This window comes from Thalia democratica, chromosome 3 (assembly GCF_965202585.1).
Source record: "Thalia democratica chromosome 3, ktThaDemo2.hap1.1, whole genome shotgun sequence".
Lineage (NCBI taxonomy): Eukaryota > Metazoa > Chordata > Thaliacea > Salpida > Salpidae > Thalia > Thalia democratica.
Window position 1 is genome coordinate 22,983,996 of NC_139167.1, and position 26,550 is coordinate 23,010,545.

The following is a 26,550-nucleotide window of genomic DNA, read 5'->3' on the forward strand; positions in this document are numbered from 1 at the left end:
CTCAAACATTTCTAACTATCTAAGTTTTATAACCTTCCTTTTTGGTTGTCACTTAAAATTTAACTTTAGTGAATTAATTAAAAATTTCTTATTGTTTTCAAAATAAATAACTTATATATATTTTAGCATTAACAAACTACATAGAAGTTGTTTATAAAATACTTATTGTAGAAATTAATTTCACTCTAAAAAACAAAAACGCTTTGTATAAGGTCGCATTTTCGGGTCCCCATACTCTTTGCTTTGGGGTGGTTTATAGAAAGTCAGTTATGCCGAGGTAAACATTTTTTCAAATCATCTAAAACTTTACAAAGGTCGTTTTTTTTGGTATTGCTATTTTTTTTTCCAAGAAAAAATCAAAAGTAGCTGAAAAAACAAGCATTCTAATTTACATACGTTTTAAGTTTTTGATTATTTTTTGATTTATTTTCTGAAATTAAGTTGAAACATATTTATTTACTTAATTGTTTAAAATTTAAGTATTTATTATGAGGATTAAACAAAAGAAAAAACAACAAAAAATCTGACTTTCAGTTTGAAGTTAATAGCACATATACTTCATGCCTATTAAGCGGCAGCGTAGCGGAACGAGCACTTGTTAACCTGCTGTGAGGTTGACCGATCGATGCCAGTCATTGGCAGACTTTATTTGTAAAATTTACTTGCTGTACACATATTTTTGCACAACTTTAAAACTGTTTAAGTTTTTTAACAATAGTAAAGTAGAAAAAAGTTTTAAGTTTTTAAATAACAAAAATATGTTATTTGTTTTCATGTAAATGTTTAAAAACTTTGAAAAAATCTACTGCGCAAAACAACATAAATGTTTCCGGCTTCATTTAAAATAAAACTTTTATACAACTAGGGCAACTTTTTCTAACAAATTTCTAAAACTTATTTTTTTTTAATAAAAGTATTTCTTCATGTAAAATATATTTCTTTTATTGAGAATTGTATTTCATTTTTATAAAGATTAATGACGATTGTATCTAAAGTGCAAACTATAGTTGTTGTGTTTGGTTGTTTAACAGTACTGCAGCTACTAGAACTTATTTAATACCACTGTATAAAAATACTATTTGTTTTATACAAAGCAACTTAAATGTTCACACTTTCACTAATTCTTATTAAGTTTTTAGTTATTGTTAGTATTACGATACAGTTATAATTTGTAAACAAAAAACGATAGGGCATTAATCATCAAATAACATTTTCTCCTTAAAATTCCAAACTATCTAACAGTTTTTGCTTAAAGAAAACTATTTAAAGAATCAGTATTTATAAAATGAAGTTAGAAAGATTGCTCTCATGTTGTTTGTATAAATTAATAAAACTTAGTAACATAATAGTAATTTTATTGATCGATAAAAGAAAAGCGCTTAAAAAGTTTCGTATAAGAACTTGGTTCCCGAAATAATTTTTTCAAAAATACTTACAAACTTTTTGTTTTACTTTTCAAACTATTAAAATCTAAAAAACTTGAATAAATTAATTTAAATTATTGTACGTCCTGACAGTAACATTTATAAAATTAAAATTATAATTTTTTAACACTTGAATAGTCTTCCTAGTTTTTATATTTTACATACACTTTAAAATCGATAACATATATTTCAATTTAAAATTTGAACAACATTGTGCAAAACACAAATTCTTTAATCAAATGTTCTAAACATTAAAAAAAAGATAGTAACTTATGCTCAGTTGACCAACAACTAGAAATAAAAAAAAATCTTTAATAGTTTAGAATGCCAAGATTATATCGCACTTAATGTTTTAAATTAAACTGAAAACTTTTATCTACAACAAAAGCTATGCCAGTAGGCGCAAAGATACTTGAAGGGTTTTTTTTAATTTTAATTTGATGTTTTTAATGATAAATCGAAAATAAACAAATTTAAAAAATCTACTAAACATATATACATTTTGGTGCTAATTCAATATTTTAAACTTTATTTTAGTAATTCATTTAATAACCTATTTAAGTTTTTTAATATTTTTTTGTATAACATTAAATAAAGCTAAAATAACTTTGTATTTTTCACATGTTTTCTAGTCGACGTCCTAGTAAAGTTTATAAAACTAAGGAGTTTTAGCACGCCCAGAAAATTATATATGTTAATTTAATAATTCATAGGCTTCGGAAAATAAAAAAAATTGAAAAATAATTCAATCAAAAAAATTCGTTGTTGTTATTCAACATTTATTATAGTATTTACTGAGTATATACAAGTTTATAAAAACTGTTTTAAACTAGTTTTTTGAAGTATGAGGCTTATTTGCCTTAACTTAATTTTAATATAAAGACGGTTGTAACACAAAAAAATGTTTTATAAGAGCTACTACTTAAAGTTCAATAACCTTTGTTCTAAAACTAACTTTATACTCATTGTAAGTTTATTATATACAAAAATAAGTGTTTTATTATTCATATAAAATGAACATATAGTTAGGCTAACCTTTCTACAAAATTGACACTAAATACAAAAGTTAAACAATAATTTTCAATATTAGTTTGTACGAGCATTACACGAGTATGTACGAGTAATTAGTTTTAAAATTTAACTAAAGAAGAGGAAGACTAAAGAATGTCTATAATTTAAATAAAAGGAGTTAAGCTAAATATTTATTAATTTTTCAAAGTAAGCTTTTGTTGTTTTTTTTGTGACGTCATAATTTGATATACTTTTTAGCTACTAACGAGAACAGTAACAAACTTAATCTAATAGTAATCAAAAACGAAAAAAATATTAGTAAAACATTTGATTTTGTTTTAAATTGATTTGTATGTTTTTATTAATTCTAAATAAAGAAAGTTGTAAAATATACTTTACTTAAAGCTAACTGTTTTGAACTCTTTTGAATTTAAATCAAAATAAAATTAGAAATGTCATGTTGTTAGTTAAACTTCTCAAATGCAAGGTAAAGTTCATTATAAAGTTCAAATTTTAACTAGTTTTTATCAACTTATTTACTTGGGCAGCGTACGGCCCTTAAACGTATATTCAACCAAAACAGACTTCAAATGAAGCACAAATGAATTTTTCTATAAAAAAATTCTAAGTTTCTAAGTACACAGTAGTGCTGTTAAATGGTTATTCTATCTTTTTTTTTGAAACGTAATTTTAAAATTATATCATTAATATGTCAGGTTATTTTTTACATTATAAAGTGTAGTAATTTATTTTTTTTATCCTTCAATCTTATGTTTTTAGTTTTGGAACACTAAAAATCTAAGGGAAAGTAAAGTAGAAGCGCAGTGGGTTTCAGGTTAGGTAAAATTCCCTTTTTATATTGTTTACATAATTTTGATATTTATATCCATGTTTACAAACTTATATTCAAATTTTATCTTTACCAGGGCCTAAATTGAAGATGAAAATTTAATAATGTAGTTTATCAAACGACAAAAAAAAAAACGCATAATATTTTTGGTCCTAAGACGTGTAAAACGATACAAAGAACCTTTCGACTATTGAGCCTTGCACGACGAATATCTTTTGTAATATATAATAATTATCATATAACTGTAATTATTATAATAACTATTATTATAAATTATATAATAATATATAATTAATAATAAATTATATATAAATTATAAAAATTATTATAATAAATAAAATATATAATAATTTCTATATAACTGTAATTATTATACATTATAATAATATGCAAAATAAATTTAAATAAATAAATTGATTTATTAAACATTTAATTGCATTAATAGTTTTTAAAATATTGTATTCCAATGACTATAATATAACGAAAATTAAATATCTCAGTTTAATTTATAAATATTAAAACTTTAGCGGCATGCAACATTAAAACGTAAAATTAAATTAAAATATTACAATTTCTATTATACAGTTTAAATTTAGTTTACTTATAATATAGTATTAATATATATAAAAGAAATATAAAAATTAAAGTAGCTATGAAATGTATTTAATTGAATTTTTTTTAAGTTATTAAAATTTTACTATTTTTATGCAATGCGATTTAAATTTATAGTTTTAGAGAAATACAATAAAACTTTAGCTGCATAATACATTATATATTTGATTAAATTAAAATATTTCTGTTCAAAATTAATTTATTTATAATATAATAATAATATGTATAAAAGATAAAAATGAACTTAAATTTTACCTGGGGTACATCTTAATGAACAACTTACCATGAAAATAACAAATCAAAAATTAAAAACAACTTCCAATTGAAAACTCAGTAGTCAGTACAACTTTTCTAATTTTATCAAGAAAACAAAGTTTTTCACGTTTGAACTTAATCAAACGAAATCATCAGTGGAAAAAGTTATGTAGTTTTTTTTAATATAAACATGCAAGAAGGCATTAGGCTAAACTATTCATATAAAATATAAACCGTCAACCTTTGGTACAATATACTTTAACAAACTATATTTTATTGAAGTATATTAAAGGGGATAACATATATAAAGTACAATTAATACTATCTAAAAAATAAAGCTTAAATTATGTTTTTTAAAATTAAGTTCATAAAAGTCTTTACATGATAAAGATTACTTAAATGAAACTTTAACAACATTATTCAATGTATGATTCAATCTGCTACATTTACGTATTATACAATTTAATTCACATAAATCTTTAACTTTGAGTACACTATGTTTTAACCAAACTATATTATGTTCAAGTTCTTTAAACATGACCACATTTATAAAAACAGTTAATATTATCAAAATTTTTGTTGTTGATGTTTCAGATAATTTCAAGTGTTTTTTAATGTGATCACAACTAAGTAAAACAAAAAGATTTCAAATTTTTATAAAATATTTATCTTTTAAAGTTTTTTATTAATTTCATGTTTTAAACCGAATTTATAATTATTAATTACAATAAGGCATTATTGATTTTAAAAGTTGTTCACAAAAAGATAATAAATATAAACTAACTTATATTATTTGTACATTTAATAAAATATACTCATTTAAACTGCTTTATATAAACAGGGTTGCCACTCGTTTGAAAAAAAAAATTTCCAGATTTTCCAAATTTCTTCCAGGTTTTTGAAAGTACACATTGTTGGGTCTATTTTTAGTTTTAAGTCAATTTCTTTATAAGAAACTGTGTTTAATAGTACAAAAATTTTGAAAAGATATTGTTAAGTTACTTTAAATGTGTTTGTTAATAATTTTTTTTTTTTGAAGATGTCAAAAAATCATATTTATATGATATATTTTTCGTGTCAAACCGAAATTTTGCTACTGAAATTGTTAAAAATTCCAGGTTTTTCCAAATTATTTTTGCCTAAATTATCGAATTCTAGGTTTTTCCAGGTAAAGTGGCAAGGGCAACCCTGTATAAATATTTTTTAATTGCAATATATCATAAAACATATGCTAAAATATCTAGTCAACAAAATTAAAAAAATTGAATTAAATTTATATTTATTGTAACAAGTCATTACTGATATAAAAAAATGTTTTCAAAATAACAATTTGACGTAAACTAATTTACGTTATTTGCTTATCAAATTTAAAATGTATGTTTAATATGCGTTGTATAATAATATTATATTGTTCGTTTCGTATTAACTTAAAGTGCAATATTGAGTTTTATTGCAATATGTTAATAGCAATACGATTATAAAACATTTGCAATTAAATATTTATTAGTTACATAAAATTGTATATTCATTTTGTATATAATTATTATGTTATCAGTATATTTTGTTTAAATTGCAACATTTTAGTATAATTAATTAGATAAAAAAACTTAACTTTCGTTCTATTTAAAGTGACAGAATTGAAATATGTTGTAAAAATTACAGGCAATTTAGTTTAAAAAAAAAACTTTAAATTGTATATTCTTTTACATGTTAATGTAATATAAAATATATTATGCTAATATGTAAACTTTAATTTTAAATTTATAATTGGTATATAAATAATTTGAATATGAATTTGAAAAATTGAATATCAATATCAAATGCAATATGTAACTATAAATTCTCCTTTGAAAAAGTTTTGATATTGAAAAAGCGTTTTTCTCTTAAGATGGCCATAAGATAGGGGTGGGGAGAAGGCTAATTTCAGCTTGATATTGGTCAAAATCATTAATAATTCAGGAAATATTACCAATATTTTATATTTAATGTAACAAAATTGTTTTTAATACGCTAAAATATAAATTAATAGTTTACTTTCCACATGTGATGATGTGACAAAACAGAGTGCTTGTATTCAAAAAATATTCTACACAACAAATAAGTTATGAACACAATGCAGCCTGAATTATCATGTAATAGTGTACAGTAATCTAACTAAAAATTCCTTAGGATTAATTTTATTTTTGTACTACAAAATATAAATTTTTATACACTTTAATTATGACCGAAAATATATCAAGTATAATTTCATCTTGATATTAGTTCAACATCATCCTAGCTAGGTAACTACTAACATTATAGTTTATAATCAATATAATTAATTCTGGTTATGGTTAACTTTAGGTGAACACCAATACAAAATTGAAAATATAATACATTCAATGTCTAATTGAACCATAATTTTTGACTAAAATAATGATACTTTGTTTCAAACAATTTATATAAATACATAGAATGAAAACTAAAATAAAATATTATAGACTTAAATATTTGACCAATTTTATTTAACATTATCATAATCAATATAAATTATGGATTGATATAATCATTTTATATTGTAGAAAATAAGCAATTAAATATTTAAGTTTATTAGTTCATGATATATAAGTTTAACTTTATTCATGTATTTCTAAAAGATTAATTTTTAGCCTAAAATTGTGACTATATACGACATCAAATGTATTATAACTACAGCTTGATATTGGTGTTCATCTAAAGTTGACCATAACCTTAACTCTTCCTATGTATTTATATAGCTTGTTTAAAACAAAGTACCTTTTAATATTAAACATCTAAGTCTAAAATTTTTAATTTTTACTTTGAAATTATGGTAAAAAAAGATATTGATTATTATTGAATTTCAGTTTAATATTGGTGCAACATAGTACTAGGCTAGGTAAATACTGGAAAATTTCCTAAAAAATTGATCTGTAACAAAACACGTTGAAAATAGTTACTCTGACCTGCAACAGTGTTACAAAAGTTTCTGTGAAAATTATTATTGATGTGTGGTCTGATGGCATAGGGGCCCTAATGACAACTTAAAAACTCTCTGAGTTGAACTGGAAAATTGAAACCTAGTGGTTGACACATATACAATAAAAAAATTTGTAGTATCTAATCTATTCAGAGAATTAAAGTGATTTTCAACTTATATCAAAAAAAAATGTATATAACATTTGGTTATGCTCTTCAGGTCAGCAAAAATATCAAAATGAAAATACATTTGATGTGTTATTTAACCATAGTTTTAGGCTAAAAAAACAATACTTTGTTTTAAACAAGCTATATAAATAAATAGAAAGAACTAAACTAATATATTATAAACTAAAATATTTAATCAATTATATTTTACAGTATCATAATCAATATAAATTATTGAATTGATATAAACAATTGATATTTTACAATTATAATAAATTGTAAAATAGAAGCAATTAAATACTTCAGTTTATTAGTTTATGATATATAGATTAATATTATTCATGTATTTACAAAAGATAAATTTTTATCCAAAAATTATGATTATATAACACATCAAATGTATTATAGTTTCAGCTTGATATTGGTAGTCAACATAAATTCTTGTATTGAAATAATCATTTAATACTGTAAATTAAAAGCGATTAAACATTTAAGTTTTATTGGTTTAAGATAAATATGTTTAATTTTGTTTATTACTTTGCCTTAAATCATGCTTAAAAAACACATTGAATATAATACAATTTCAGATTGATATTGGTGAAACATCATTCTTGGTAATTACCAAACTGCAAATTAAAACCTAGTGGATGACACATATACAAAAAATTATTTAATTGTATCCCATTTCGAATTTGAAACAATTTTGTGTATGTAAGTGATAATTTAGAACACTTACATATGACTTATAGTAATATTACTATAATATTAGTAATAGTAAACATCACTATAACAGATAAAAAATTAGTAAAAACTAAACACAATATTTAAAACTCTTGTGTATAGCTATTTGTTTCTTATTTCTGTTTTTTTGTTAATTTCTAATTATTTGAATTTTGAGCACCTTTCTCTAGCTTGCATTTTTTCAACTGAAAGCGCAGTGTATTACTGACTAAAACTAAAAACAGACTGCGGGTACCCTTTAGTTGCCAAATCTAAGTAACTTTACGTTTGTTAACGTTTATACTTTTTCAATACTCTATGCTATAATATTTTTTTTTACCTTTTATTTAAGTACTTTAAAAAAACTATACTTTGAGCTTCTGAATCAACACAATGTTTAAAACATAAAACTTCTAGTCTTTATGATATTGCAGCTTAAAAAAAAAACTTTAGTTTTTCTAAAAATTACTACTAAAATTTAGATTAACAAGACAACAATTTTAGATTTATGTCGGTAATTAAATGCAAATTAAGATATACTGATCTAAACGAATAAAAAATTTTCATGTCCAAAAACCAACCTACCACAAATATAAAAAAATACAATCTAGTTAAAATTTTAGAATGAAATAGTTTTTTAACGGTCTTAATTAAGTTGAACTTAATACGAACAACTCGACAACCAAAATATTTTATATACATATGTTCGTTAGACTATTCTTTTATTAGCGGTTTTTGTCGTTCAATAAACAATTTAACTAAAGATATTGCCTTTTCTGTGCCAGTTTGTTATAACTAATATTTAATCTTATTAAACATAAAAATTAAAATAGTCCAAAATTATGTGTGTTAAAACTTATAAATATAAAGCACTTAAATTTTGCTTAGATTTAAACGTGTAGTTTATAATATTCATACCATTTATAATTTATAACAATGGAATGTTTTATGATTTGAATATTTTCAGTTTAGACTTTTTTAATTTTATACATTTCTTCTAACAGGTAATATCGAATACATGAAGTTTAAATAAGACGTTTTGGCTACTCTATACAATACATTTTAACCTTCAGCTAATAGTTTGAAAGCCATGTTAGCACATTTTAGTATTTTTGGGAAATAACCTAAGTAGTATTTTTATGGGCGGCTCATAGTAGTAGATGCAATCTAATTTTGGTAAATTATATATTCAAACTTATAATTTCAGACAAATCTTTTACAAAACAATATTTTCTATGTAGGGCTCCTTAAACTCATGAACTCTAATTGTTGCTCCTATAAAAATAAATAATAATAATAAACTCTGTTGAAATATTCAATTTTTTTGTTCAATATTATCAGATTAAACTTTGTATTTTGTTTATTATTTAGTCTCAGTTGAAAAAAACGTTTTAAATTAATTATTATCACTCGTTTTACAAAATAAGTTTTAAATTGGTTATTCTTGTAAAACTTATGGTATGGTGAGTTTGTATTAATTTTACAAAAACAAAACTTCCACTCATGTAGGTACACAAATAGTCATAATAATAGAAAGTATTGAAAATTTGTTATAATAAATAAAAGTTTTCACCTAGGTGCAAGCAATTCATTTTATGTTTTTCAAGCCAATTGAGTTGGTAAAAGTTTAAATTTACAACAAATTTAGATTACAACAAATATCATTGTTTATGTAGTAAAAATTTAAGTTCTAAAGTCATATCCTTCTACAACTTTTAGTAAAGCTTGACTTTGTTCTCCTTATGCTATGTAAAACAGCTTATTTTTAAAACATACAATTTTGTTTTAAACACAAAGTAAAGTAAGACATTAATGAAAGAGTAATTTAAAATATAAGCTCTCTCTGTTTGTGAAAAAAAAAGAATTTTGTAAATTGAAAAAAAAAATAGGTTGCCAATTGAATAATTATTTCCTGCACAACATTTACATTCTAAAACATTCATATTTAAAAAGGTGATTTAAGTTGTAATCTACAATCAATAAAAATAAAGTATAAGTAAAATCATAGTTTGGTTTTTCTTTAAAGATAAAGTTCATTTACATGTAGCATTACATTATTATTTTTTAATAAAAAAAAAGGATCCTTAAACATATAAAGTAAGTAAGTTTTCCCATAATTTATTAAACACTTGTTTATTAGTAGTATAAAATTTTGACATTGAAGAAACAAAAACAGTTAAAAAATAGGATAGTTTTATTTTGCTTGCAAACTTAAGATAAATACTGCAAAAAAAAAAAAAACTATGTGCAACCATAAAACTGAATCTACAATGCTGTGAAGTACTTGGTTTAAAGCAAAAACATCAAAAACTTAAGAAAACAAAACAACCTTTTGGGATGTTTTAGTATTCTAGCTAAAAAGTTTGTAATTAATACTAGATTTATTAAATCAAGTATGAGCAATAAAATCAATAATAATATAACAAAAAAATTGCCTTACAATTTACAAAAACTTAGCATTGTATACAAACTGTACTTCTTAACATTAGACCAAAGCTTTTTTTAACAGCAAATTTATTTTAGATTTATGATAGTTTAAAACATACTTTTAACAAACAAACTAACGTTCAATGTCAATAAAGAAGAATGACTACCCGATGCCATTTGAGGGGCTCAGCTGCTCTCTAATGTTGGATGAGGGAGTTTTCAAACATGGTTTCATGTGGAAGAAAAGTGGGAATGCGGCCAAACAACGTATTCCTCTCATGAAAGAATGTTCGTTTGTTTTAAGGCCATATGGGTGGGGTAAAACATTTTTTTTTACAAAAATTAACTTTGGCTTTCACATGAATGCTTTAAAAACCAACTATAAGCCAGTTTTTATAAAATTCAAAAATATCATTTAACTTTTGAGATATTTTATTTTTTGTAAAAAGTTTCTGATACAAACGTATGGACCGCAAATTTTTTGAGGTCAATTTTCTCGGAAATTTTAAAAATCACTAGAAATCTATCTCCTCCTTCATTTTTCAAGCAATCTTCTTCAAATTTTCAGGAAATGTTCTGTACATTATAAGAAAAAAACTTTATTTTTGAATTATGTTTATTTAAAAATTAAAAGTTAAATTTTATAACAAAAATTAAAATTTTGATTATAACTTAAATAATTTTTTAAAATTTACAAATAACGTTTTTTTGTTATTGTAATAAGATTAAACTCTGAAAGTTTGACGAAGATTGCTTGAAAAATGTAGGAGTAGATAGATTTTAATCAAAATAGTCTTTGTTTGCTGTTTTAGTTTTCCCTTCCCATAGGGAACCTATTATGCGGCCCGACCTAGACTGGTCATATCTAAAAAATAATTTGATTTTTTTAAAACCATAAAAAGCATATTAAAGCTTAGAAAAAATTTTATAAAGTAAGATCAAATTGTATAAAAACATGGCTTACCCATCCCCCCTATGGCCTTAACTTTTTTCAAATTTATTTTCAAACTAAAATGTTCAAAGTCTTAGTTTTTACAGTAGATAAAATGTTTTTAAACATAAGGTTCCTATAATGAAATAACATTTTTTAGTATATACCAAAAGTTGTTATTGTTTTTCTAAACCAAGTCTGTGCAGGGGTCAGTTTATCTCAAAATAAATTATTTTGTTCAAGTAAATGATATTTTAAAAAATTTTGTAAAAAAAGTGTCTAATTAGTAGATGTATATTTAAAGTCTTGCTAAGATGATGCACAAAATTATAATTAGAAAAAGTGAAATTGTTTTTCTAAAGTTGGAGAAACATTAACATTTTTTTTTTGTCAAAAATTATCAAACACTATCCCTTTAATGAAAGAATGTAAATTTTTTAAGTCAAAAACTTATATTAAACTGGTTTGAAAGTAACTCTTAATCAAATAAACACAAAGTAGTTTTTAAAACAAAATAGTTATCACTACAAAACATGATTTTTATTTAAAAAAAAAGTAGTTAAACAGATGTTTCTTCTCATGAAAGGCTATTTCACTTTTTTAAATATCAACTCATTATAAAGTAATAATAACACAGTGCAAGGATTTCTAAAATCTCAAAATACTTTGAGATACTCAATTTTCTTCATATTAAAACCTTTCTAGCTTGAATATCAAGGTGATCAAAAGTACTTGTCTAATGAATAAATGTCTATTTAATATTTGGTTTAAAAAATCCAAAAACTTAAAGTATTTAGTAAAACTAATTTAAAGAGAAATTGTGTGTCTTAATTTACAATCATGAAATATATTACCTTTAAAAAAGTATTAACCACAATGACAATTGCAATTATGTTACTCCTAGATCAAGTCAATAAAGTTTGGTTTGTAAAACTTTCTGACAAATTTTGTTTAGGTTTGCTGCTAAATGTAAGTAAAGTTGGTTGATTGCCATACAATTAAAACTGTGGTTTTTCATAGTGAAATGGTGATTTTTTAAATAATATGATAGTTGTGAATCATTTTTTAAACCTTATAAAACTTATTTGACTAGTTTTAGTAAACATATATTTTTTAAAAGTATGGTTGTACCTGTGATATTTTTTTAAGGCTAGAGTAAATGAGTTTAAATTGCTTAAATAACATAACTGTATTGAGTAAGTGAATGAATTTTAAAGTTTTAGGTTTTTTTGTGAATGGTTTGTTTTGTATTTTTAATATGTATATATCAAAAAGATATTTGTTGTTAATTATTAATTTTAGTTAAAAAACAAAAGAACATTAAAATTTTGTTCACAATTAATACAACCCCTGTAAAACTTTATGGCTGCCACAAAAAAAAAGTTATACAAAATGTAGATACAAGTGATAAAGTTCTTTAAAACCTTAACATAAATGCCAATTAAATAAGAAACAGATTCTAAGTTTAAAATTTATTTGCATGATGACGTTGCGATTTTCCATTAGTCATTATCAACAAAATACTGTGCAAAATAACTAAAAGTTGAATTGGTATTAAAAAACTCCAGTATCCCCACCTGTTTTTTACTTAACATAAATGTTTTATTTTCTTCAGATGAAAAAAGGTATGTAATTCTGCACAAGGGATGGGTTTACTATTTCAAAGACAAAAGTTCCACCAAACCTCAAAAGAAGTTCTCATTGGAAAACTTCAGTAAAAGGTAAGAATTTGACAAAATAATATATTGTGTAGTTTGACCTCAAAAAATAAAAATCTCATTACTGATTTTAATAACTTTATTGTTAGTTTTTTTCATTTTAGCTAGAGTCTAGTAGCTTTATTATTACTATTCTGATAACAAAAGTTTAAAACAAAGCTAAAATTAGTATTTCTAAAAACTTTAATTCTAAAATTGTTTCTTACTTTCTATCTACATAAATATTTTTCTTAGTGTGAAATAAATTAATTTGTGTTCAACTTCTAATTTCATTAGTAAAAAATAATACTACTGAAAAGGTATGTAATATTCTAAAATGTATTTGTAGTAATATTAGTTAAAAAAAAACATCCACAGAACATTTACATGACAATTCAAAGTTGGACAATTCAAATTCTTTTTTTTTTTTAATTAAAAAAACTCAAAAAGTAACAAAAATTTAAAAGTGTATGTAGGACTCATTAGTAAGATTGTGATGGTAAAAAATGACTGAAAAAAAAACAAAAAACTAAGATCTTTAAAAGTTACTACAATCTAATACTTGTTTTTAGGCATATTCCTAAAAGTATTTATAAATTTGCAAAAATAAAGAGTTTTTGAAACAATTAGTTAGACATACAAGCGTTTTTTTATTTATTTCAAAAATGTATTATTTTTATTTGTTGTAGGCCTTTAAACATTTTTTAAAGTACTTTAAATGCCAAACTTGAATTGTCAGAATTTGAATAGTGATGCAGCCCCAATAGAACTTAGAGTTAACTTGAAGTAAGAAGAGTTAATTGAAGGAAGTAGTACAAAAGCAAAATATTAAATAACTGCTCACTACTAAGATTAACTTTAGTTGTAAAAACAGGGTTGTACTAGCTGAGGAGGAAGGGTCAAAAATAAAAAATGTTTTCAAAATATTTTCTTCGACGTCAAAAGCAAAAGAGGGTAGAACCTACTACTTTGCAACAGGTGAATGTTGTAGCTTAACTTTTTAAACCAATATTTTTTTGTTTAGTTTCAGCTAGTTTTAATGAGATGTTTAATACTGTTTTTTTTAATTATTTAAATCTCAACTGCCAAATAAAAGCAAACTAAAAATTAAAGTGTAGATTTTGTAAAACTGTGATAGTTAAAATCTATATAATTACTATTTTTTCTAGTTTAAATATATTAAACAATAAATTAAAACCATAAGAAGTTGAGGTTTTTTTTAAATAAGATTATGTTAGCTACTATATGAAAGATTAAATTATGAAGTATAAGTAACTTTTTATATTATATAAAAAATTTATTTAAACTTTGTGATAAAGTTATGTTAAAAGTTCATTGAAAAATGTATTAAACTCGTTTTTTAATTTAAAAATTTCACAAAATTTAATAAATATACTTTTTTATCAAATAAACTACAAAATTAAAGTTAAAAAAATCTAAGCAGTATAAATGAAACAGTTGGTGTAAACTTTTAAGGTACTAAAAAAATTAGATTATGTAGTAAAACTAAAGCTATTTTTTAATGTTTTAACAAAATTAAAAAGTAATGGACTTTTTAAAAACTAGCCACAGGCTATTAGAAAGTATTAAAAAAAATTGATTAAAAAATAAAGAAAGAAATAATATTTAGTAAACAGTAGTTTTTGTTACTTTAGTTTGTTATTCTATAAATACCTACTTAAATTTGTGATTTTAATCCCTTATATCTAGAAGTTCTTAAATATTCTTAAGCAACCAAAGTTTTTTGATTGTTAAGATAAACATTTGCATTATAACATCAATTAAAAAGAAAGCAAACAATATAGTGAGGACTATCTATGGCTTTAAGTGTTAGTTTCTATTTTTCTTGGACTTTTACAGTATGTTTAAGTATAAAGACGAAATGAAATTTTTTTATTTTTAATACTTTTACAATGTTTACATACAGTATTGAAAAATGAATTAATTTTATAATCATTATTTCTGATATTTTAATAGATAGTATAGAAGAAATGAACGAATGGATGGAATGTTTTAAATGTGAAATTGACAAATATAACGTTGGGGGTAAGTCATACGTGTATACATGTTTTTTTTAATTGTTAGGCATGTTATGCACTATAGGTTTTAATGGTTGTTGAAGTATCTTAAAATTAGTAAAAGTAAGTAAACATTAAAATAAACATTAAGGCATTTTAGTCAACCTTAGGGTCTAGTTTTTACGTAGATAAATGATAGTTTAAATAAGATATTCTAAGTCTTATTGCGGTTTTTAACATCTTATCATGAGTCTCATTCTAATGTAATGCGCAAATAGCACAACATAAATATTATTGAAAACTATTTTTTTTAATACTTTTATGCTATTAAGAACAAGTGTACAAATACTTTGTGAAATTTTAGTATTTAATTGGGTTAAAATTCTAATTTAATATACACATTTAAAAGTTTATATTTACTTTTGAAAAAAATTGATTTTCTTTTTGATACAACAATGTTTTTTTTTTTGTAAGGAACTTTGATAATTTAATTTTAATTGTTTAAAACATGTTTGAATTAAAAAAAGTCAAGCACTTGATTAAAATCATTTATAATGTAGGATTAGTATTAAACTTTTTTAATTATAAAATAGTGAATAGTGTCTTTTATTGTTAGAAGTTAATTCTAGAACAATCTTCTTTTATAGTTAAAAATTCTAAAGTTGTTTTAATTGAGATAAGTTTAAGCTTGGTTTAAATTTTCTATCAAAATAGCTTTTTTGAAAATTACTTACTTCAATTTAAAAAACTTTGCACATTTGCACTTTTTAGAAGTTAAGAAGTAAACTAGTTTTGTAACTTTATATTATTTTACAGAAACATCGTATGGTTGTAAGTAAAAGCTAAGTTTAATAAATTGCAATATTTTCCGAAATAATTTTTGCTAACATTTAAAGTAATTATTTTTTGTGTGGTTTAATCATGTTGAATACTTTCTCCACTTTATAACTAAATTTATATAAAGTGTTAAAATTTAAATTGATTCAATAAAACTTATGAACTTAGTTTGTTTTTTTAAAAGGTAATCAGTAATTAGAAAAAATAAATAAAGAATTTTCAGTAAGGATTTTTTAATACCATTTTTTAAGTAGTTTATATTATTCAAATTTAAGTAATTAATAAAGGGTGTTGTGTATTTATTTAATTAAAAATACTATTTTAAGGTAAAATTAAAATCAAAAATTTATTTAACAAAAACATTAAAACAGTTTAAAATTGAAAATTTGTTCATTTAAGTTTCAAGTTAAAAAAAGAATATATTATTTATTGATAGTTTTAAATGTTCAAGCTAAGCTAACTAATTCTTATCTAGCATGATTTTTAGCCTAACAAACACTAAAAATATTTTTATGTTTTTTAACTAAGTTATAAAAAATGAAAATAATAAAGATAATCAACATGCAATTTTTTTTCTTCCATAGCAACGAAAGTGCGACCAAGCAATTCGTACCCTGGTAGCCATAGCAACCGGGATAAGGGTCAGGTAACCAAGGAAAGCTGGAAGAACAACCGACCCCTGAGTACCCAGGATTTTCCAACGGGGTTGGTAGCTAAGTAATTCGTAAACATTTTACCAATTAGTCTATTTATATTTTACTTTAAACTTTGTTGTAAAGTACGTTGAATCAAAACTGTTTAATTTATAATTTTTCATTGATTTTTTAAACATTTTGATTGACTTATTGACGTATTAACTTTAACTCCTCACTAGTCAGAAATTTTGAGCCAACGCACAGACTGGGTTGAAGTTTAAAAAAAACATTTGGTCTCTTAAGTACTAACTAACTAACTTGCACTTAAGCTTAAGTTTTGTTTTATATTTTTAAAACTTTATAGAGCGTTTCTTTTATTTTTTGTTTTCTTCTAGAAATTAATAAACATCAAATTCATTTAGGCATAAAAACTTGTTAACATTAATTAAATCAGTTTCTATAAACGGCATGTAAACGTTTTCACAACTAACTAGAATATAATATTATTTGTTGTTAGATCAGGGTAGTCTAAATACGCATAATAGAAATAATATTTATTGTTGTATTTTGATTAAATACTATAAAACCAATTTTTGCTTTTAGTTATTGTTCTCAGATAATAGTTCAGTATTCTTTTTTGATTTTAATTTAATAGAACTTAATTGACTGGAATGATAGTAAAGAAGACTATTTTTAATTTTAAAGTATAAGATGATTACAATTTAAGCTACTTGAGTAAATTACGAAAGATTATTTAAATAGTGTTAGTTTTGTTAAGCTTAAAGATAATATTTATTTAAACGTTATTTAAACACAAGTTAATTGTAAGCGGAATTAGATTTGGTTTATTAGTGCTTTGAATTTATTTTCATCTTTTTTATGTCGTAAAAAAGTATTTTTACTTCGTGTTGTTTGTAAGTGAACTTAAATCGGTTTATGAGTTCTTTAAAAAAAATTGAAATTTTCGTTTGTCGTAAACCACTTTTAGTTTTAATTTCAAAGCGAACATTTTTTTTTCCATGTTTATATAGTTTTTTGAAATTTAAAATTATATATAGGTATAATTTTTTTTTCTAATCATAAATAAGTGTAATCAGTAAAATTATTAAAAATTATTTTTATAGTAGTATGATGAACTTTGGAACTAAATTGTTGCAGTTTATTGCAAAAACATCGTAAATAAGTGATACTAAATCAATTTTGACAGTTAGATTTACAAAGTTTTATTTGTAAATCTTTAATAAGTAAATAATAAGTTAACATGTAAAATAAATGAATACTTATAATATTTAAATAATAAAAAAAAGCTTAGATTTATTTTTTGTCTTCTTAAAATAAGTTATTTAAACTGTACAGCCTAAATTATAAAACAAAGATTAAATGTGTATAAAATTAAATAAGATGTCAAACCTTTGTATAACTAACTAAAGTTCTTAAAATGTTTAAGAATAAAATGGTTTTTTATTGTTGAATTAAATATGTTTAACTTTGTTGTGAGAATTATTTTAATAATATTAGAAAAGTTAACTAAGCAAGTCTTGTTTAACTTGTCTAAATGTCTAGTTTATATACTTTCTCATTATTTTTACCGTAGCTTAGAATACATTCAACTTGCAAAAGTAGCAGTATAGTTTTTTAGTTTACTTCTATTAGTTTTATGTAAAATGTGTAACCAAGTTTAAACAAAAAATAGTTTTAGATATTTTGTCGTAAAATTACTATAAAGGATCAGTAAATATAAAATACATGTTTAAGCATGTACACATACAAAATTTTACAAAAAATAATAGTTTTAAACTTTTATGATTATCTTAAAGGTCATTATCACATTTGAACGTGCGTAAAGTATTAAAATTTATTTCTATAAATATTTGTTATTGCTCTACTTGCTGAACTTTTTACTTTTGTTTGTTTTTTAGTTGTCTATTAATTTTGTTTCCAAAAGGTTTTTTATGCTTATTCTAAAAACTTGTGAACTACATGTAGGATTTTTTACAAATTGTCTTTTCATTTAATTATAAAGTTTAATACATCTACATAATAATTTGAAAAGCAAATTTATTAATAGTAAATATTAGATTGTTTAAATAAAAATTATGTGACCAAGTGGTGTTATGATTAGACATATGTTTATTGTACAGTTGAGTTTGTTATAATTTAAAACATTTTTTAATCAATTTATAACTTATATTAAAATATTTATGATTTTTATACCAATGTTTATCTTTTAATTTCTGTTTAATTGCAATATTTTTACAGATAATATAAAGTAGTTTATAAACTTTATTTAAAAAATTTATAATTTTTTAAAATTTATCAAGCTTAAAAATGCAACAAGTTTTTTTTTATTTATTAACTTTTGTTTAACTATCTTGTAATTAAAATAAAAGTTTTGATTTTGTAAAATCTTTCTTTTTTGACAACTTTTAAGTTTTGTTTGTTTTAATTGCAGCATATGTTTAAACAATATTTACCTATTCATATTTAATTTAAATGCATCGTTTTAGCAGTTTTGATCAGACTTAATTTATTTGTTTGTTATTCTTCCTTGTTTATTCTAAAAGAAGTTTTTAGTTTTACTAAAAAAAACATACTAGTTTTGTTTAACTTTATTTTTATAGTTATTGTTAGCTGTTTATAAACATATATAATAAATAAAGATATATAATTTTGGGTTATACAAAACATTATTTTAGAATAAAGTAAGTTAATAAGGAAAAAAGCTACTAATATCGAACAAGTTATAAAGGTTCTTGCTTGAGTTTTAAACAAGTTAGTCTTTGTGTTTTTCTTGAAACAATAAAAAAGTATTGATAACTAATTTTATTGAGTTGATCATTTATAGTTCTAGTAAAATACTAGCTAAAATTTAAAAATACATCGTTGATTCAATATGAGACTGTTGTGATGTGTTTATTAAATAAACTAAATTCCATTTTAATTGTACAAACTTTAATTTCAAACAGAAGTTCGAGCCCGTCATCTAGGAATTCGTCTTCAATAAAAAGTTCTGAAAATTCAAACAACTTGGATGAAGAGGAATACGACACTTTATTGCCGTACAATCCAGATCGTAAGTAAATTGAATTGATTTTATAATTATTTCAAACCTGTTTGTTTTTTGTTTGTTATGAAAAGGAATAATATGATATGCTGCTAAAGTTAAATCCTTAAAGCTAGTAAGGTAGTTTAAAATATACATTTGATAATAAATAATGTAATACATTGCTGCAACATAATCCATGATGTCAGTGTATCAATTAAAAATACTTATTTATTTAACTATTTTTAATCGTAAGTAAATTAAATGGTACTGTAAATATTAACCACATGTATTTTAAATTATGTTATATAGTTATTTGCCTTAACTAAAAAAGAATGCTCAATTTACTGGGATGTAAAGAGCTTATATAAATAGATTTATGCAAATTTTATATTTTATTCGCGACCGGTTTCGGTGGCAAGAGATTGCGACCTTTTCAAGCAAAAATAAAATATGAAACTGCATGTAACAATGTTAGTTAATTATACTGTTGTTTAAAAACTTATTCATGCGTGAAGAATATAAACAAAAACAAAAATGTTGCATATTCGAAAATTCAAGCATATCAGAGTATATTTAGGTAAAATTGGTACTAGTTGTTAAAAAAAAGATTGAATTAATATTAATATAATGAGTCAAATAAAAAAACTGAATCCAGAGCTTTTCTTAAAAAAAATAATAATAATAAGATATTTATACCTTTTCTTAAAAAAAATAATAATAAAATGTTTATACCTTGAAATTTATCTAAATGAAATTAAATATTGTCTAGAATTGTGGTTTTAAGCCAAGAGTCAACAAAACATTAATAAAACTCAAAGTCGCTGAAGGTTTCAAAATCTAATTTGTGCTAAGTTAACATAACAGTCAAAATTTAAACGGATTTGATAACTATCTAAAAAAAAATTCTAAAAATTTATCTAAGTTGAATTAAGAACTGTTTAAAAAAAAATTTTTTTTTTTTTTTTTTTTTTCCAATTTAAGTCAAATGTCAACAAAAACTCAATGAAAAATCAAGAAAAATGACCTATTTTTTACTATAATTATGATTTGGTTTAAGTTTTGTCTGCTTTCCAGTTTATTAGTAAAAATCTGTTTCTGTGTCTGCATGAGTTCATTAATTCCGTTCTTTTGTTGATGCAATTTTTACCGGATTCAAGGATTAGTAAAGCTTCTTTTAAGCACAACCTGCATGTCATAATTCCTGGTTTTGTTTTTTTCTCCCTTTGTAATATTTTCCAATTTATTTTGTATTTCTTATTTTCATTTTTTAATTTATGGGTTAATTTTGAGAGTTCAGTTGCTTGTTTATACTGGAGGTAGTTTTTGTCATTTGGATTGCTTTTTATTGTTGTGTTGTGTGTAGATATGCGTTTTTTTAGTTGATTACCACTTAGTCCAATGTATATTTTTGTTGAATTATCTGTTTCTATTGTTGCCTGGTAGATTACATTTTCTGCCCTACATTCTCCTCCTTCAAGGGGGCAAGTTTCTTTCTTTCTGCAGTTGCATGATTCATCTTTGTTTACATTATTGTTGTTTATTACTTTTTTGTTGTGGTTTTTTATTATTGTTTCAATGTTTGACATGCAGCTGTAGCTTAATTTTATATTGTTTTTGTTTAAATATTTTTTTAACTTACTATTTTCTCCAAAGTGCTTGTTAACTATTTTTAGAAACTTTTTACCTATGTTTGTTTTTACTGATTTGCAATATGGGGGATTGAACCATATAATTTTTCTTTTCCTGTTTCTTTTTTTATCTTTAAATTCTTCTGTATAGTTGATTTCATAATTGTATCCGTTTACCTTTAAAGCATCATTATAGTCTTTTTTTATGTTGTTGAATAGGTTTTTGTTAGTTGAATTATTAGAAAGTCTGGTCTCTACCATTTTTGGGATTTGTTTAAGTATGGTTGGTGGATGGTTTGATTTTGAATTTATGTAACTTATTTTGTTGTTGTCTTTTCTATATGGGTAGAATGTATGGTTCAGTAGGTTGAAATTTAGGTCTAAGTAGTCAATCTTCCAAGAGGGGTTTTCTATAATTATATTTATGCCTATGCTTTTAGTGAATTTGTGTAATTTTTTCTTAATTTTTTCTATTTCTACATTGCTCAATTTTTTTTCTACAGCTATAAGTCCATCATCTCTACATAATCCAATTATTAAGTTTGGTAAAATGTCTTTTAATCCCTGCAAAATGTATAGCCCAATTAATTCACAAATTTCTGCCCCATGCTTTCCACCCATTGTGATGTCAAAAAGTTTGTTTTCATCTTTGTTATTTTTTCTTTTTATCCATGTTTCTTCTTGGTTATATAAGACAGATTTTGTTGCATTAAAGATTATCTTTTTTTCTTGTGTTGTAATTTGTGTGGTTTTGTTAGCAAAATTTAGAGCATCTTTTAATAATTTTTCTGTTATTGATGGGTAAAAATTTTCTATATCAAATTTCATTAATTTGTATTTGTGCATTTCTAGGTTTTTGTACCATTTGATTACTTCTTGTGTACTTTTCCATTGGTTGTATTGGTTTGTTTTTCTTAAGTTGTTGTTGATTTTGTCTATGATAATTTTACTTATTTGTCCTATGTCCATGTTATTCTGACATAGGACAAATAAGTAAAATTATCATAGACAAAATCAACAACAACTTAAGAAAAACAAACCAATACAACCAATGGAAAAGTACACAAGAAGTAATCAAATGGTACAAAAACCTAGAAATGCACAAATACAAATTAATGAAATTTGATATAGAAAATTTTTACCCATCAATAACAGAAAAATTATTAAAAGATGCTCTAAATTTTGCTAACAAAACCACACAAATTACAACACAAGAAAAAAAGATAATCTTTAATGCAACAAAATCTGTCTTATATAACCAAGAAGAAACATGGATAAAAAGAAAAAATAACAAAGATGAAAACAAACTTTTTGACATCACAATGGGTGGAAAGCATGGGGCAGAAATTTGTGAATTAATTGGGCTATACATTTTGCAGGGATTAAAAGACATTTTACCAAACTTAATAATTGGATTATATAGAGATGATGGACTTATAGCTGTAGAAAAAAAATTGAGCAATGTAGAAATAGAAAAAATTAAGAAAAAATTACACAAATTCACTAAAAGCATAGGCATAAATATAATTATAGAAAACCCCTCTTGGAAGATTGACTACTTAGACCTAAATTTCAACCTACTGAACCATACATTCTACCCATATAGAAAAGACAACAACAAAATAAGTTACATAAATTCAAAATCAAACCATCCACCAACCATACTTAAACAAATCCCAAAAATGGTAGAGACCAGACTTTCTAATAATTCAACTAACAAAAACCTATTCAACAACATAAAAAAAGACTATAATGATGCTTTAAAGGTAAACGGATACAATTATGAAATCAACTATACAGAAGAATTTAAAGATAAAAAAAGAAACAGGAAAAGAAAAATTATATGGTTCAATCCCCCATATTGCAAATCAGTAAAAACAAACATAGGTAAAAAGTTTCTAAAAATAGTTAACAAGCACTTTGGAGAAAATAGTAAGTTAAAAAAATATTTAAACAAAAACAATATAAAATTAAGCTACAGCTGCATGTCAAACATTGAAACAATAATAAAAAACCACAACAAAAAAGTAATAAACAACAATAATGTAAACAAAGATGAATCATGCAACTGCAGAAAGAAAGAAACTTGCCCCCTTGAAGGAGGAGAATGTAGGGCAGAAAATGTAATCTACCAGGCAACAATAGAAACAGATAATTCAACAAAAATATACATTGGACTAAGTGGTAATCAACTAAAAAAACGCATATCTACACACAACACAACAATAAAAAGCAATCCAAATGACAAAAACTACCTCCAGTATAAACAAGCAACTGAACTCTCAAAATTAACCCATAAATTAAAAAATGAAAATAAGAAATACAAAATAAATTGGAAAATATTACAAAGGGAGAAAAAAACAAAACCAGGAATTATGACATGCAGGTTGTGCTTAAAAGAAGCTTTACTAATCCTTGAATCCGGTAAAAATTGCATCAACAAAAGAACGGAATTAATGAACTCATGCAGACACAGAAACAGATTTTTACTAATAAACTGGAAAGCAGACAAAACTTAAACCAAATCATAATTATAGTAAAAAATAGGTCATTTTTCTTGATTTTTTCATTGAGTTTTTGTTGACATTTGACTTAAATTGGAAAAAAAAAAAAAAAAAAAATTTTTTTTTTTAAACAGTTCTTAATTCAACTTAGATAAATTTTTAGAATTTTTTTTTAGATAGTTATCAAATCCGTTTAAATTTTGACTGTTATGTTAACTTAGCACAAATTAGATTTTGAAACCTTCAGCGACTTTGAGTTTTATTAATGTTTTGTTGACTCTTGGCTAAAAACCACAATTCTAGACAATATTTAATTTCATTTAGATAAATTTCAAGGTATAAACATTTTATTATTATTTTTTTTAAGAAAAGGTATAAATATCTTATTATTATTATTTTTTTTAAGAAAAGCTCTGGATTCAGTTTTTTTATTTGACTCATTATATTAATATTAATTCAATCTTTTTTTTAACAACTAGTACCAATTTTACCTAAATATACTCTGATATGCTTGAATTTTCGAATATGCAACATTTTTGTTTTTGTTTATATTCTTCACGCATGAATAAGTTTTTAAACAACAGTATAATTAACTAACATTGTTACATGCAGTTTCATATTTTATTTTTGCTTGAAAAGGTCGCAATCTCTTGCCACCGAAACCGGTCGCGAATAAAATATAAAATTTGCATAAATCTATTTAAATTATGTTATATAAAAGAAAATATAACACGTTGCTAAAGTTTAGTCCTAAAAGGTAGTAAGGTACTCTTATATATACATTTTTTTAGTTATAAAGAATATGATACATTACCGCCGTATAATCAAGGAAATTAGTTTATCAGTTTAAAAATACTTTGTTATTTTTCAGTTTTACAGAATATGATTCGTTATCAAATTTTTCAATAAGATTATTTATTTATGTATAACTGTCAATTCAGTATACGTATAAACTTTGTAACTTTTTAATATCTTAAAATGGATTTTCTTGACAGCAGCTTTTTTAAACTCCCATTTGTTATCAGTTATCAACAAACTTTATATGGTGATGTACAATCTTATGCTGCTTATTTTTAGAATGGGTTGTTTTAAAATTTGCATTATTTGAAATTCTAGTTTATCGATCCTGTAACCTACAAAATCAAAACTCTAATAATTAATCTCTTATCATTAACCCATTGTATCCTCAAAACATAAATCAGTGCATCTTGCTAGCTAACTATACGTCATTATAAATAGAAGCTTGTGGGCTTTTTCAACAAAACAACTTTACTTTTCAGAGCCGATCAACAAATCGCCGTTGCCAACGCCCCCAAACTACTACGACCCCAACAAGGGTCGAAGCCTCCTTACCAACAATCACCAACGGACGCCCCTCCCACCTTCAAACCCGCCGCCCCAGCTCCCAAATAAGGAAATCCCCAATCAAGTTCCGCCAAAACTGCCCGCGAGAGACGACAGACCTCCAAACTTACCCAGGCGTGACGAAAAACTACCAAACTTACCCAAGCGCGACGTTTTCCCGCCAAAAACTCCAGTTAAAATTCCCACGGCGCCACCCAGAAGTCCCCCGCCCCCGCTCCCCTCAAGCCCTCCCAAGGGACCACCTCCCGTGCCCAAGGCGAGGCAGAACCCGCCCCAGTTGCTGCCGAGGGCGCCGCAGATGTTGCCAAGGAAACCGGAGAAGCTGCCGCCGGTGCCAGCCAATCAGTTGCCAGGTGATTTTAATTCAGCATATTTAATTAAGTTTTACCTAAAAATAAAATTTTGATGTTTCAATAATATAATTAACTTTTTGTTTTCTTTTTTTGATTTTTAACAAGCTTTAGTGTTTCTGCTGAACCTTTTAAAAAGCAATTAACTGCATCGAAAGCCATTTAAATTTACAATTTTTTTAATCATAAACATTCTTATACTGGTTTTGTATCAAATGCGGACTAATTTTTTGTTTAGTTGTAAATAAAAAGGTTTTTTATATTTTTAATATTCTCGATAACATTTTACAGTCGACAACTACATTGACGTTTGTTCCACCAATCAAAACGGAGAAGTCATGAATGAGGAAGAAAATTACGTGGACGCTGTGACGTCAGAAAAAATACCCGAGAGTGAAACTAAGGATGTAGGTGAAGAAAGTTGCGCGGAAAACTGCAACAATGAAGAAAACACCAAAAAGTCCCCTGAAGTTGTTAAAAATTCCCCTGAAATAAAACCCGTGATGAAAATAGTGGAAACCTCGAGCGCATTTAAACCCAATAAACCCGCGGTTGCCAAGAAACCGGTTTTGAGCCCCCAGAAACCCCCAGTGAGCGCGAATAAACCTGCAATAGGGAAAAAACCCTTGGTGAAACCTGTTGTCGGTGACAAGCCGAAAGTGGCGAGCGCGTTGCAGGCAAGATTGAAAATGTTTGAACAAAATTAATGAGAATTAACTTGCAATTATATGTTAAAATTTTAAATCAATAGTTAAATTATCTAAAAAATAAATTTAGAAATTTTTTACAGTAAGTACTTTTAAAGTCTTTACATACTTGTATGACACTATAGTTTTATTAATATATATTTTAACGCATATTTTTAAATTTATATTTATGTAAATTGTTCTATACAGTTCAAAACTAATCAAAATGTTTTAATAATTACTCTTTAAAACTAAATTAAAGTATTACCTTTGGTAGCCAAAATTTTAAACATTGAACTTATTATAACTAATACAGTTATGGTTATATTAAATTAATCGGTAACTTGTGTATTTTAGTAATTTATTTTCAATAACAAACTTTCAAAATATAATCATTTGATATTCTCAAT

General features: G+C 24.1%; 1 protein-coding gene across 1 annotated transcript; it reads left to right on the forward strand.

Annotated features, from left to right (window-relative positions):
* Positions 1-10,586: 10,586 nt before the first annotated feature.
* LOC145832118 (uncharacterized) lies at positions 10,587-26,161 on the forward strand. The gene is made up of 8 exons (XM_082939474.1): positions 10,587-10,731; positions 12,990-13,095; positions 13,946-14,049; positions 15,049-15,117; positions 16,511-16,631; positions 19,528-19,634; positions 25,020-25,457; positions 25,746-26,161. Exons 1-8 carry the CDS (start codon positions 10,587-10,589, stop codon positions 26,159-26,161), a joined length of 1,506 nt encoding a protein of 501 aa, XP_082795600.1.
* The last annotated feature ends 389 nt before the right edge of the window (positions 26,162-26,550 follow it).